Source organism: Cyprinodon tularosa, unplaced genomic scaffold, assembly GCF_016077235.1.
Source record: "Cyprinodon tularosa strain WSP-4 unplaced genomic scaffold, ASM1607723v1 ctg376, whole genome shotgun sequence".
Lineage (NCBI taxonomy): Eukaryota > Metazoa > Chordata > Actinopteri > Cyprinodontiformes > Cyprinodontidae > Cyprinodon > Cyprinodon tularosa.
Window position 1 is genome coordinate 161,007 of NW_024039092.1, and position 13,983 is coordinate 174,989.

Here is a 13,983-nt window from a genome sequence, read left to right on the forward strand (position 1 = left end):
GATTTAAATGCTGTGACGCGACTCGAGGGCCACACAATTATGTTACAGGACCTCCGGAGAAAAAAAAAAAACGACCAGACTCGATAGTGGTATCGATAAGCCCAAACGTTATTGATTTTCGGGTTTTGAAAAAAGTGGAACCGGGTCCTTGATGGAACCGGGTTTCGATCCCCATCCCTAATCTGGAGGACCAGACTACATAAGCTGTCTTCAGACCTTGCCTCGACGCCGCAGTGTCTTAATCAGTTGGTTAGCACCTAAGCCATAGATCCTCTGAGAACCTAGTTACTTCTGAGTCCTGTTTTGGGTTCTAACCCTTTTTGTCTCTGCTTCCAGGTTACCTGTTTTTCTCCGTGAAGCTCTGGAAGAGCTTAACCTGCCGAGCCTGCCCTCCGAGCCAAACCTGAAGACTCACTCTCTGGATTTCCTAGCAGCTCTGGATACTGAGCTGGAAACTCTAGCCAAGGTCAAACTCGTTTCAAGAAGTAAGACGCTGAAACAGCTTACGGACTCTGCAGAACCAAATCATCTCCGGACCCAACAGTTCCACTCCCAAAGCCCCTTCTACGTTCTTCAAGGTACAAACCTGAACACAACAAAGATCAATCCCAACCAAGCCTTCGCTAACAGAACTGTCTCTCTCACAGACTCCAGTGAACCAGTCCCAGACCAGAACCAGTCAACTGTCCTTATTATTATTCATGCTTGTGCAAACAATAAACTTGTTAAAACTTTCCCTCTGAGTCGTCAGTGTTCTGCATCTTGGGCCTCTCTGTTTACCCATCATGACAGAACACTGCGGCCAGACACAAGGCCCAGCAGATCACATCCACCGTCGTTTAGAGGAGCAAGAAGCCCAAATCCATGGACACGCCCTGGCTCTCCGTGAGTTGAACACGCATATTGAGATGCAAAATCAGATGCTCCAAAGCTACGCTAACCATATCAATAGTGCAAATGCCATACCGGCAGTTCAACCATTTCCGGGTCCAGTTCCTCTTCCGAGGTCACCGGCCGTGACGTCATCCGAGTTCCGCCCAAGTCTCCGATGAAAAGTTTTCTGGTAACGTAAATGATTGCAAGGAATTTTTATTTCAATGTCGACTAATTTTCCAGAACTCTCCTGGCAGTTTTCCCACGGACCACAAGAAAATAACCTTCATTCTTTCTCAGTTAACAGGAAGAGCTCTGGCCTGGGCTCAAGCCAGATTTGCCTCAGATGAAAGCCTTGATTGTCATTATACAGATTTCATTTCAGAGTTTTCCCAAGTTTTCAACCTGGACACCGATCAAACCCTTGATTCACGAGCTCTTTTTCATCTTAAACAGGGAAATTCTTCCGTGGCTGAGTTTTCCATAAACTTCCGGGTTAAAGCGGCTGCTTCCCGATGGAACCAGAGTGCCTTAAAGGGAGCTTATTTTGAGGCTTTAAACGAACATATTAAAGATTAGTTGGCTACCCTTGATGAACCGGCTACACTCGAGGAATTGATTCAGCTAACCATTAAGCTGGACAATCGGATTCGGGCTAGAAACAGCCTTAGGCACAGGAATTTGGGGTTAATTTCTTCTGTCCCCGCCTCAAATAATGTGACTATTGTTTCTGCTCCCACAGAACAATTATCCAGACCAAAGCTTAAGAGCCAGCCTCTCCCTATGCCTGTTCAGGCTACTCATTCTGGAGATACTAAAATGGAGCCTATGCAGGTTGGACACACTAGGCTGACTCCAGAGGAAAGACAAAGGAGATTTCTGGGCAAACTTTGCATTTATTGCGGTGAGAGTGGACACTTCATCGCTTCATGCCCAGCAAAATCAAAAGCCGGGGCCCGTCAGAGGTTTTGAGGAGTCTGACGGGCCACGAAGAAACTGAAAAACCTCCTCGTCTTATGCTTCCTGCCACGTTGTTTGTTTCAGACCAGAGCCTCTCTTTCTCAGCTTTCATTGGCTCTGGATGTGAACGAAACTTAATTGATTCTAATCTCGTCCAACAGCTTCAAATTGCTACAGTTCCGTTAACCCAGCCTCTCAGGGTCTCTGCGATCGATGGGAAGAAACTTCATCAAGTCACCCACCAAACTCAACCTCTTGAACTGCTAACCTCAGGTAACCATCGAGAGACCATAACCTTCTTTGTTTTTTCATCCGCATGTTCCCCTCTGGTGCTGGGTTTTGAATGGCTGGAGAAGCATAATCCCCATATAAATTGGGCTGATCGTCATGTGGAGTCCTGGTTCACATTGTGTCATGAGACATGCCTCCGTTCTGCAGCTCCCGCTGTGGGGCCCCCTAGAGGTGGGGGGGAGATGGACGTCCCTGACCTTTCTTCGGTACCTCCTGATTACCATGATTTGGCTCCTGTTTTCAGTAAGGTCAGTGCTTCGTCCCTTCCACCACACAGACCATACGACTGTGCCATCGAGCTGTTACCCGGGGCTCCGTTACCCAGCAGTAGACTCTACAACATTTCCAAACCAGAACGTGAGACGATGGAAAAATACATTAACGAGTCGCTAGCTGCAGGAATAATTCGTCCATCTTCATCCCCGTTGGGCGCAGGATTTTTCTTTGTTGGAAAGAAGGATGGTTCTTTAAGACCCTGTATCGATTATAGAGGCCTGAACCAAATTACAAACAAAAATAAATATTTCATAAATAATAATATATTAAATAATAAATTATTTCATAAATATGTATGTTTTTGTATGAATGATGATAGTGTCTGTATTTATTTTTCTATCATGTTAACTGTGGTTTATTTGGGATTTGCCTTCCTGTTCAGTTGGGCTGTCCCAATTGGTTAATTATTGGTGGGTCTATTTAAGGGGCATACTCACAATGTCTTGGGAGGGCTGCTTGGAGGGCTGCTTGGAGAAACTGTTTTGGAAGGTCTGCTTTAAAAATAACTATATTTAATGTCAGCTTGCTGTGAGGCTGTCAGTTTTTTGTATTGCCTGCAATGGCCGGTTTTGTTTTCTTTATTTGAAAGTATTTTGTTTGTTTTGTTTTTTTTGTCTTCACCATCGCCAGTAAATAAATTGCTACACGCTTTTTAACTGGAATTTTGTCATCCGCTGGTTCTTACTATTTAGTTTTTTTTGCAAGTCATCTGCTTACTCCTCCTCTGACGTGAGACGGGAGCTGGCGAGCCGTTTTTTCTCACATGTAGTGTCAGAAGTGGGATCGTGGCGCCGAAGAAGTCTACGAAAAGGAGAGGAGGAGGAAGGCTGCAGTCAAGGTCTGCGATGTCATTGGTCAGGCGGACCAAAGCTGACTCAATGGAGCTTCCTTGTGATGAGGAGGACTTGGTGGAAGTAGAGAGATTCCAGCGCTCAGCTGATGATGCTGAGGGTGGAGCCACAGGAGGAGCAGCTGAAGTGTCCGGGGAGCTTGACCTGCGTTCACTGTACAACCTGCTACAGACTGCTATCAAGACCCAAGCGCATGAGTCCTACAAGCATGAACAGAGGTGGCGTAGCGTTCAGGTCCAGTTGAACAATGTGTGGGATGAGTTGGACTCTGGGCGACAGGGGCGTCAGCGACCTGTGTTTGATGCCGCTGTACCAGCACTGCCAGTCAGACCACCCACTGCATGAAAAGTGAGATTTTCGTCCCCGTAAACCCCCGTAAACTCCCGCAGATCTGCCTGATTTTCGTCAGTTTCCGACAATTTGCAACCCGTGCTTGTCCGCGTTTGTCGTGCCACAAATTGTCGAAAACGTACCGTGACGTATGTGGAGAGCGATCAGCTGTACTAATGGCCCTAATTAGCATATGAATGCAGCAAACCCGCGCGGCTGGCCAGGTCTGGCTTGAATAACCTTCTCAGTATTGGCTGAAACCACTATTCTCAAACAAATGAAATCGCTCGTGATTGGCAGCAAAACCACACGTGGCCACGCCAGGCTTTAATTTTCTTACTGAGTATTGGATGGAACCACTTCTTTTTAAACAAGTAAACTCGCTCGTGATTGGTTGGCATATACACTATATTGCCAAAAGTATTTGCTCACCTGCCTTGACTCACATATGAGCTTAAGTGACATCCCGTTCCTAATCCATAGGGTTCAATATGACGTCGGTCCACCCTTTGCAGCTAGAACAGCTTCAACTCTTCTGGGAAGGCTGTCCACAAGGTTTAGGAGTGTGTTTATGGGAATTTTTGACCATTCTTCCAGAAGCGCATTTGTGAGGTCGCACACTGATGTTGGACGAGAAGGCCTGGCTCTCAGTCTCCGCTCTAATTCATCCCAAAGGTGTTCTATCGGGTTGAGGTCAGGACTCTGTGCAGGCCAGTCAAGTTCATCCACACCAGACTCTGTCATCCATGTCTTTATGGACCTTGCTTTGTGCACTGGTGCACAGTCATGTTGGAAGAGGAAGGGGCCAGCTCCAAACTGTTCCCACAAAGTTGGGAGCATGGAATTGTCCAAAATGTCTTGGTATGCTGAAGCATTCAGAGTTCCTTTCACTGGAACTAAGGGGCCAAGCCCAGCTCCTGAAAAACAACCTCACACCATAATCCCCCCTCCACCAAACTTTACACTTGGCACAATGCAGTCAGACAAGTACCGTTCTCCTGGCAACCGCCAAACCCAGACCCGTCCATCAGATTGCCAGATGGAGAAGCGCGATTCGTCACTCCAGAGAACGCGTCTCCACTGCTCTAGAGTCCAGTGGCGGCGTGCTTTACACCACCGCATCCGACGCTTTGCATTGCACTTGGTGATGTATGGCTTGGATGCAGCTGCTCGACCATGGAAACCCATTCCATGAAGCTCTCTGCGCACTGTTCTTGAGCTAATCTGAAGGCCACATGAAGTTTGGAGGTCTGTAGTGATTGACTCTGCAGAAAGTTGGCGACCTCTTCGCACTATGCGCGTCAGCATCCGCTGACCCCGCTCCGTCAGTTTACGTGGCCTACCTCTTCGTGGCTGAGTTGCTGTCGTTCCCAAACACTTCCATTTTCTTATAATACAGCTGACAGTTGACTGTGGAATATTTAGGAGCGAGGAAATTTCACGACTGGATTTGTTGCACAGGTGGCATCCTATCACAGTTCCACGCTGGAATTCACTGAGCTCCTGAGAGCGACCCATTCTTTCACAAATGTTTGTAAAAACAGTCTGCATGCCTAGGTGCTTGAATTTATACACCTGTGGCCATGGAAGTGATTGGAACACCTGATTCCAATAATTTGGATGGGTGAGCAAATACTTTTGGCAATATAGTGTATATATATATATATTTACATATATATATATTTATTCATATATATATATTTATTCATTCATATATATATATATTCATATATTTATTCATTCATATATTTATTCATTCATATATTTATTCATTCATATGCTGTGTATTTATGTTATCCTACACTACTACACAATTATTATGCTACCATCAAGGACATGAATGAATTTATACAGGAAATGAAGATTTGCCAGGAAGCTGTTTATGCAAAGAAAGAGCTTTATTAAAACACACACAACTATATACAACGCGTATCCAAACACATGCGTTTCTAAAAATTACAACTCTTTGCTTCCTCGGGGTTGGAGGTAACTGGCAGCATTCCCTCCGAGGCAGGTCCGATGTGCAGACGCATACTGTGCGTGGCCCTGTACTTCGGCATCGCTTCTAACCGGGACTGCAGCTTAACACAGAGTTCAGTGAGATCCGGCCTACGAAATGGCGGCGACCGTACAATCCATCCAGAGACACCGCCGACGACGCCATCTTCTTCGTCGGACATGAGGTCGACGGTGGCGGACTTACAGAGTTCCACTTCCTCATCTGCCAGCACACTCTGCCTCGCCTTCAGCAGCTGAAAAAAAAACAATGAATCAGCGCACTGCATATGGGCACAACACATCTATTAATGCACCTGAAAAATAGTCACCAAATAAAGTCTTACCCTCTTTCTTCTGGCCCGACTCCGAGCAGATAGCCTGGCAGCCTCCGCACGCAGCGTGCTGGCTAGCAGCGTGTATCTGAAGCTCCTGCATACCGTCTCATAATACGTCTTACAGGCAGCTGGAAAACAATTAAATGAGAGTGGTATGAAAAAAAAATAAAAATAAAAAATCAAACGCAAGTCACAGTAACAAGGAAGGAGAAAACATTAAAACAAGTCACTTACACACAATGTTGTCTTTATCAACATCGTGCAAATCCGAGCAAATAGGAGGTCACCGCCTCATTGTGAGGCGACTGTAGTCTGTGAAAAAAAAAAAAGTACAGCTATGGTCGGTATCCATCCGTATCCATGTCCTTTTACCGCAGAATGAAAGCATATTCTTTAAACCTTACCCCTGCTCCGGTTCATAGCGCCTGCAATTATTCTCCGAGTTGTTAAGACGGCATATTGCTTCCTGTGAATCACAAAAAATACACTTTAATAAAGCTTTAGGCTAGGCTGCTTTTAGCTTACCTAGCTAGGCTAGGGTGTCTTTAGCTTGCCTAGCTAAGCTAGGCTGCTTTTAGCATAGCTACCAGTAATCGAACATATATTTACCGCTAGCGTGGCGTTGTGCACCCGTCTTCTCTTCCTCGAGTTCGTATATCCCGCAAAGTTGTCTCGCAAAGCTGACGAGACAGTCCGCTGATAGCAATCAGCAGTTTCTTCTCGTCAGTCTGTGGGCTGGCCGAAAGTTTTGGACTAAGAGCAGTTGGAGGCGAGTTGAACGCGAGACGTCGTGCAGCCATTGTTCACGTAACAACAAAATACAAACACGGTAACTGGAGATGAAGCTCTTCTGAGCATAGATATCCATAATAAAGGTAACACAAACATGTCTGCTAATATGCTGGTCTCGCGAGAAGTCGTAGTGCACAAAAGCTCACACGTGATTGGACGATGGGGCCGAAGGCTCATCAGGCTCCTCCAATCACATACGACGTCATTGTTATACGGAAGGACTCGCGAGAAGAGCTCGCGTCGCTCCATTCTGGAAGGTGGCGGTAATGCACCTATAAATTGTTTGCAATTGCAATTGTTTGTCTCCATAAGATTGAATTTGAGCAGGTGGACATTAGAGATAATAAATGCAACAAAAAGTTTTTGAATCAATATTCTATAAATAATATGTACCCAGGAAGAACAAAAAGCACAGCTCTCTTACAAAATTTTAAGAAATCTATGATAGTCAAAATTAGGACAAATTATTTGAAATTCCCAATTCCTCCTAAATATAAAGAATTACAATTTAAAATAATAAATAACATATATCCTTCAAATGAGTTTTTAAGAGAGAGATTTAAGTTTAATGTTGAGAATTGTGGCTTTTGTACAACTCAATTGGAAACAACTAAACATCTTTTTTATGAATGTAAAGAAGTATTAAACTTATGGGATCAACTTCGAACCTTTCTGTCTTCTAAAACAATAAATTTAGATTTTATTTCCTGGCAAAACATTCAATTCGGTTTATCCATTAAAGAAAAAAAATTTGGAATTTTTAATCAATATTCTAATAATTGTAACAAAGTATTATATCCATAAATGTCGCTATGCAAAATGCTCCCTCTCAATCTCTGCTCTCAAAAATGAACTTTCCCTTTTCAAAAGATGTCTGAGAAAGATGCAGATTTTAAATGCAATTAAATTGTTTGAGTTAATTGAAGAATTTCAGTTGGTAGTCCCCACTGATTAATTTACTTTAACTACTATTATTATTTTATTTATTTTTATTTATTTTATTTTATTTTATACTTTGTTCCAGCCTGTGCATTTAATTTTATTTTTCAAAAGCAGGAGTTGTGATATTTCTTCTTGTATTGAAATATTTGTTATTGACTTGTTATTTGAGATTGTTATTGTTTTCTTATATATTCAATAACAAAAAAAAAAAAACAGGTGGAAATCTAAAAAAAAAAAATAACCATTACAGCCAACTGATTCTGATTAAAACTAATTTTTGAGGTAAATTATTTTGTGTATTTTTTTTTTCCTTACCTTTGCATACACAGTAATCTAGCGTACTTTAATTAAATAAATCAATTCAAGCTAAAATGTAAGAGTCTATAATTAGGCTATACTGAGCCTGATCTATTTCTACCATCTGTTTGGGGGATATTTATTGCCACACTTTGGGCCACTTAAAACCAATTTAGCATGCTGACCTATGTCCTTATGACCACAGTGTACCAATCTTCTGATGGCTACTTCCAACAGGATAATGCGCCATGTTATAAAGTGAATCATCTCAGAATCATTTCTTGAAACTTTTCCACTTAAGTAATTGTGAATTGAGCATTTTGACAGACAACATTTTATTTTTTATCTTAAATGCAAATTTAAAAAAAAAAAATTACTGCTCTAAATGTATTGCTCTGTCAGCTAAAGATCTGTTTTGGTCTCTATACTTTAATTAAATAAATCAATTCAAGCTAAAATGTAAGAGGGTATACCTGATCTCTTTGTATCAGAGATTTTCTTACCCAGGGTTGCAGGGGGGGTTTTACCCCCCCCCCCCCCTGCAACCCTGGTTTGCATTTGTATAGCTCACAGCATGTTCATTTACATGTTAAAGCCTCCCCTAGAATTCCATGGGGGGGAGGCATGGGGGGAACACTGCCTAAGAAATTCCACGTCAATTTCTGACAATTTACGGGAGTTTTCGTCGAAGCCTGCAAATTGCCGTAAACTGCCGCTAACCTGAAGTTCCACGACAATCTACAGTGCCGTATATTGACGAAAATCCCACTTTTCATGCAGTGACCAGTGCCATCTCCAGAAGCCCAGCGGAGTCCGGCTGCCAGACCACCAGTGCCGTCTCCAGAAGCCCAGCGGAGTCCGGCAGCCACACCACCAGTGTCACAGCATCCAACGGTGCCACCTGAAGTTCTGCTGAATCCGGGGGTGACGTCGGCCGTACCATTTCCTGTGTCAGTTCCAGCAGCCTCACTGTATCCAGCAATCGACCCAGCAGCGCCGTCCCCAGTGGCCTGGACCAGAGCAGCAGTGCCAAAGCTGGAAGAGGGGGACGACATTGAACAGTACCTCACAACTTTTGAACGACTTGCTGTCGCCTATAGGTGGCCGAGAGCCAACTGGGCTGTGTACCTGGTGCCATATCTTACCGGCCGAGCCAGGGCAGCTTATGTGGCAATGGACAGTTTTGATGCCACGGACTATGATGAAGTGAAAGACGCTATTCTCACCAAGTTCGAGATAAATGAAGAAGTCTACAGGCAGCGTTTCCGTGATCCAGAGGTCAGGACAGGGGAGACTCCACGGGAACTGTACAACCGCTTGATGGACCTCTACAGGAAGTGGATTAAGCCGTCCGGGAAGTCGGTGGAGGAAGTAGGAGAAATTCTGGTCCTGGAACAGTACCTGCGTACCCTAGCTCCAGAGGTGCGTGTCTGGGTGAAGGAGCACCGCCCAGCTACAGGCCAGCAAGCTGCAGAGCTGGTGGAAGCCTTCCTTGCTGCTCGTCAGGGACCAAAGACTTTCCGGGTTCAGACCTTCAGCCGACCAGCTATTGGAGGTAAGTCTGGGGGGTTCGGTGGTGGAGTTGGTCCTAGGGGGTCCGTACAGAGTAGGATACCGGATAAACAGGCCTACCCTTTTCCTTCTACTTCACAGCCTAGACAGGCCCCAGCCACCTCACAGCCTAGACAGGCCCCAGCACCCACAGCTACACATAACAGGACTTTTGTTATCTGTCATTACTGCAGCCAACCTGGTCACATGATTCGGGATTGCCCCGTTAGGAAAGCTAAAAACCTGTGTAGCCTGTCAGGGCCTGGAACTGGAGTTGTTGCCAGATTACAGACTACACCGGTCAAAGTGAATGGCAAAACTACAGTTGCTCTCTTAGACTCAGGTAGCATTCACACCTAGTCCAACCCCATCTGGTAAAGCAGCCAGTTGAGTTGGGGAAAGGGCAGCTCAGGGTTTGCTGTGTGAATGGAGATGAGCATGTTTACCCGGTAGCAGACATTTGTCTGGAGGTCAAAGGTCAGGTCTTTTCATTAAACGTGGGAGTGGTTAAAGGATTGAGCTATCCTGTAGTGTTGGGGCAGGATGTGTTAATTCTGCCTGAGCTTATTCAGTCTTCCAAGCCAGTTAGCCTGGTTGTAACCCGCTCTCAGGCCAAGGCTCAGCAGAAAGAGTTTCTAGAAGAGGTTACTGCCCGAGCACTGATAGAAACTATGCCTTTTAGCCACACTGACATAGACTTCCCTGAGCATGAGAAGTTACACAAAAGCCGCAGACAGAGAAGACGGGAAAAGCTATTGGGATCAGTTCAGAAAATGGCAGAGCAGTTGCCAGTTCCAGATGTTGATAAAGCAGACATATGGGAGCCTCCAAGTAACATTAGGGATCTGCAGAGGGAAGATGAGTCATTAAAGGAGCTTTTCAGTAAAGCAACAGAAACTGAAGGGGAAAAGAATGGGATAGCCACTGCTTTGTATGGGGAGGATTATTTTATCAGGGATGGTTTGCTTTTTCATCAACTTGAGGGGGGCAGTATTGAGCAGGTGGTAGTGCCACAGTGTCTGAGGGGAAAAGTGTTGGCCCTAGGTCATGATGTTCCCTTAGCAGGACATTTGGGTAATGTCAAGACCTTTGAGAGGATAGCACGGCGATTCTACTGGCCAGGGTTATATACTGATGTCCTGAAGTATTGCAAGTCATGTCCCATCTGTCAACTGACCAGTAGCCATAAAGTTAGGCCTTCCCCACTTAAGTCTCTCCCCATTATTGGTGTCCCATTCCATAGAATAGGGATGGATATCGTTGGTCCCCTGGAGAGAACAAGGTCAGGTCACCGGTTCATCCTTGTTGTATGTGATTATGCTACCCGCTACCCAGAAGCCTTCCCCTTGCGCAAAATCACAGCCGTTGCTGTTGCCCGTGCCTTACTCCAGCTGATCTCTAGGGTAGGCATACCTCAGGAGATAATTACAGATCAGGGCACTGCATTTCTATCTAAGACACTCAAACAGGTCTATAGCTTACTGGGGATAAAGGGGATACGGACTACTCCCTACCACCCCCAGACTGATGGGTTGGTTGAGAGATACAACCGCACACTGAAGAGCATGCTCAAAAAGTTTGTTGCTCTGAATGGCAAAGACTGGGACCAGTGGTTGTCGTACCTGCTTTTTGCCTACAGGGAGGTTCCCCAGGCCTCTACAGGGTTCTCGCCCTTTGAACTGTTGTACGGGCGCCATGTTCGGGGCCCTCTGGATTTATTGCGAGATGCCTGGGTGGCACCTCAACCGGAAGCAGCAGACGGCGTCCTCTCCTATGTCCTTAGGATGCGGGACAAGCTGGAGGAGATGACCTCCTTGGTGGAGGAGAATATGCAGCAGGCGCAGGAGACCCAAGCACGGTGGTATGACAAGTCTGCACGCCAGAGAACTTTTTCACCGGGGCAGCAGGTCCTGTTGCTGTTATCGACAACGGAGAACAAGCTCCTTGCCCGTTGGCAAGGGCCGTACAGAATTACGCGTCAGATGGGCCCAGTGACTTACGAGTTGGAGATGCCGGGGAGGCGGAAGACTCGACAGGCCTACCATGTCAACCTTCTCAAAGAGTGGCACGGACGGGAGCCACCTGTCAGCCAACAGCTGATGGTACAAGCAGTGCAGGAGGATGAGGATCCACCAGAGCAGTTCTTTCCAGCTGCTGTTTCCCCCACTGAACCAGACCTTTCACACCTGACTGCTCAGCAGGCCAAGGAAGTGCAGGCTGTCATACCTGCAGGTCTGTTTTCCGAGCAGCCGGGGCATACTTCATTGGTGGACCATGACATCCCGCTGAAAGACTCCACTCCGGTGAGGCAGCGGATGTATCGTATCCCTGAGCGCTTGTTGCCGGCCCTCCAGCAGGAGCTGGAGGACATGAAGCAGCTTGGGGTCATCGAGCGTTCCAGCAGTGGTTGGAGTAGTCCCATTGTGCTCGTGCCGAAGAAGGATGGGAGCATCCGTTTTTGCATTGACTTCAGGCAAGTTAATGCTCAGTCTCACTTCGATGCATACCCAATGCCGAGGCTGGAGGACCTTATCGAGCGCCTTGGGAGGGCGCAGTTCATCACAACCCTTGATCTCTGTAAGGGGTACTAGCAGGTACCGTTGGCGGAGGGAGCCAGACCATACATGGCCTTCCGTACCCCTCAAGGTCTTTATCAATTTACTGTTAAGCCTTTTGGCCTACAGGGAGCACCAGCCACTTTCCAACGTCTGATGGACCAAGTCTTGGAGGGCCCTGGAGCCTATGCTGCAGCCTATTTGGACGATGTGGTGATTTACAGTGCCACCTGGCAAGACCATATTCAACACCTGGCCGAGATTCTGAAGCGCATTCACGCAGCTGGGCTGACAATCCAGCCAAAGAAATGTGCCCTAGCCCAGCCGGAGGTCCGGTATCTGGGACACATCATCGGCAGTGGGGTAATCAAACCTCAAAAGGACAAGTTGGAGGCTATCCGAGACTGCCCACAACCCCAGACCAAAAAGGAGATACGGTCTTTCTTGGGGCTGGTGGGGTGGTACCGGAGATTTGTCCCGAACTTTGCTACCCGGGCTGCACCTCTCTCTGACCTGACCCGGAAGTCGGGGTCAGTAAGGGTGAAGTGGGAGGAGGTGCATGAACGGGCTTTCCAAGACTTGAAGGCAGCATTACTCTGTGAGCCGGTGCTGCAAAGTCCAGACTTTGAGAAACCTTTTGTTGTGCAGACTGATGCCTCTGGAGTTGGGCTGGGGGCGGTCCTTCTCCAGGGGGAGGATGAACAGCAGAAGCCTGTGGCTTATATCAGCCGCAAACTATTTCCTCGGGAGACCAGGTATTCTGTGGTGGAGCTGGAGTGCCTAGCTGTGAAATGGGCTCTTGAGTCTTTCAGATATTACCTGTTAGGAAGAGACTTTCTGCTTGAGACTGACCATAGGGCACTCCAATGGTTGGGGAAAATGAAAGACTCCAATGCTCGCATTACAAGATGGTTTTTGTCTTTACAGCCATTTCGGTTTAAAATTCAGTACAGGGCGGGGAAGCTGAACCCTGTAGCGGATTTCCTGTCTCGCCACCCCTGTGTCAAGACTTCAGAAGGGGGAGGAAATGTGAAAACGGAGCCGTTTTCCCCCTCTGTTCCCAAAGTATAGCCGCCGTCTATCACACACAGCGTTGCATCCTTCACTACATTTCCCAGCATGCACCACAGACCGGCCATCATGGCGGCGGCAGTTCCAAACATTTCACCCAGTAATTATCACTAGTTCTGAAATTACAACGTCACCTTTCATTTAACATTTTTCTTACTCACCAGCGTAGCAAACTCTGACAGTATCCACTGTGTCAGCATCAGTATACATTCCGTAGTCGGCAATAAAACTTCCTAGTCAAATTACACTTTCTCTTCCCTTGGTCCGTCAGAATACTGGTCCGTGTGGAAACACGTACCGCATCGGAGCCAATCTCTTATTCATTGTCCCAGGGCATTGGAAAAGACTATTAGGGGGCAGGGGTGTTAAGTGGGATTTCAGTGTGTGTGATAATTGTTTGCATGATAATAAGTAGGTGAAATGGTAATGTTTGTATGGTTAAATTATTTCATAAATATGTATGTTTTTGTATGAATGATGATATTGTCTGTATTTATTTTTCTATAATGTTAACTGTGGTTTATTTGGGATTTGCCTTCCTGTTCAGTTGGGCTGTCCCAATTGGTTAATTATTGGTGGGTCTATTTAAGGGGCATACTCACAATGTCTTGGGAGGGCTGCTTGGAGGGCTGCTTGGAGAAACTGTTTTGGAAGGTCTGCTTTAAAAATAACTATATTTAATGTCAGCTTGCTGTGAGGCTGTCAGTTTTTTGTATTGCCTGCAATGGCCGGTTTTGTTTTCTTTATTTGAAAGTATTTTGTTTGTTTTGTTTTTTTTTGTCTTCACCATCGCCAGTAAATAAATTGCTACACGCTTTTTAACTGGAATTTTGTCGTCCGCTGGTTCTTACCATTTAGTTT

At 46.0% G+C, this 13,983-nt stretch overlaps 1 protein-coding gene across 1 annotated transcript; it reads right to left on the reverse strand.

The window, feature by feature from the left end:
• Positions 1-3,260: 3,260 nt before the first annotated feature.
• On the reverse strand, positions 3,261-9,157 carry LOC119790973 (uncharacterized PE-PGRS family protein PE_PGRS46-like). Its single transcript, XM_038296749.1, has 2 exons — positions 8,730-9,157; positions 3,261-3,585 (listed from the first exon to the last, which is right to left on the reverse strand). The coding sequence occupies exons 1-2, from the start codon at positions 8,998-9,000 to the stop codon at positions 3,536-3,538; spliced, it is 321 nt and encodes a 106-aa protein (XP_038152677.1). The 5' UTR covers positions 9,001-9,157; the 3' UTR covers positions 3,261-3,535.
• Positions 9,158-13,983: the final 4,826 nt, after the last annotated feature.

Coding starts and splice junctions, on each gene's coding strand:
- LOC119790973 (XM_038296749.1), bottom strand. CDS start 9,000: ATGTCGTCCCCCTCTTCCAGCTTTGGCACTGCTGCTCTGGTCCAGGCC. Junction 3,586..8,729: donor GGCTTCTGGAGATGGCACTG/GTCACTGCATGA, acceptor TTCATGCAGTGG/GTGGTCTGACTGGCAGTGCT.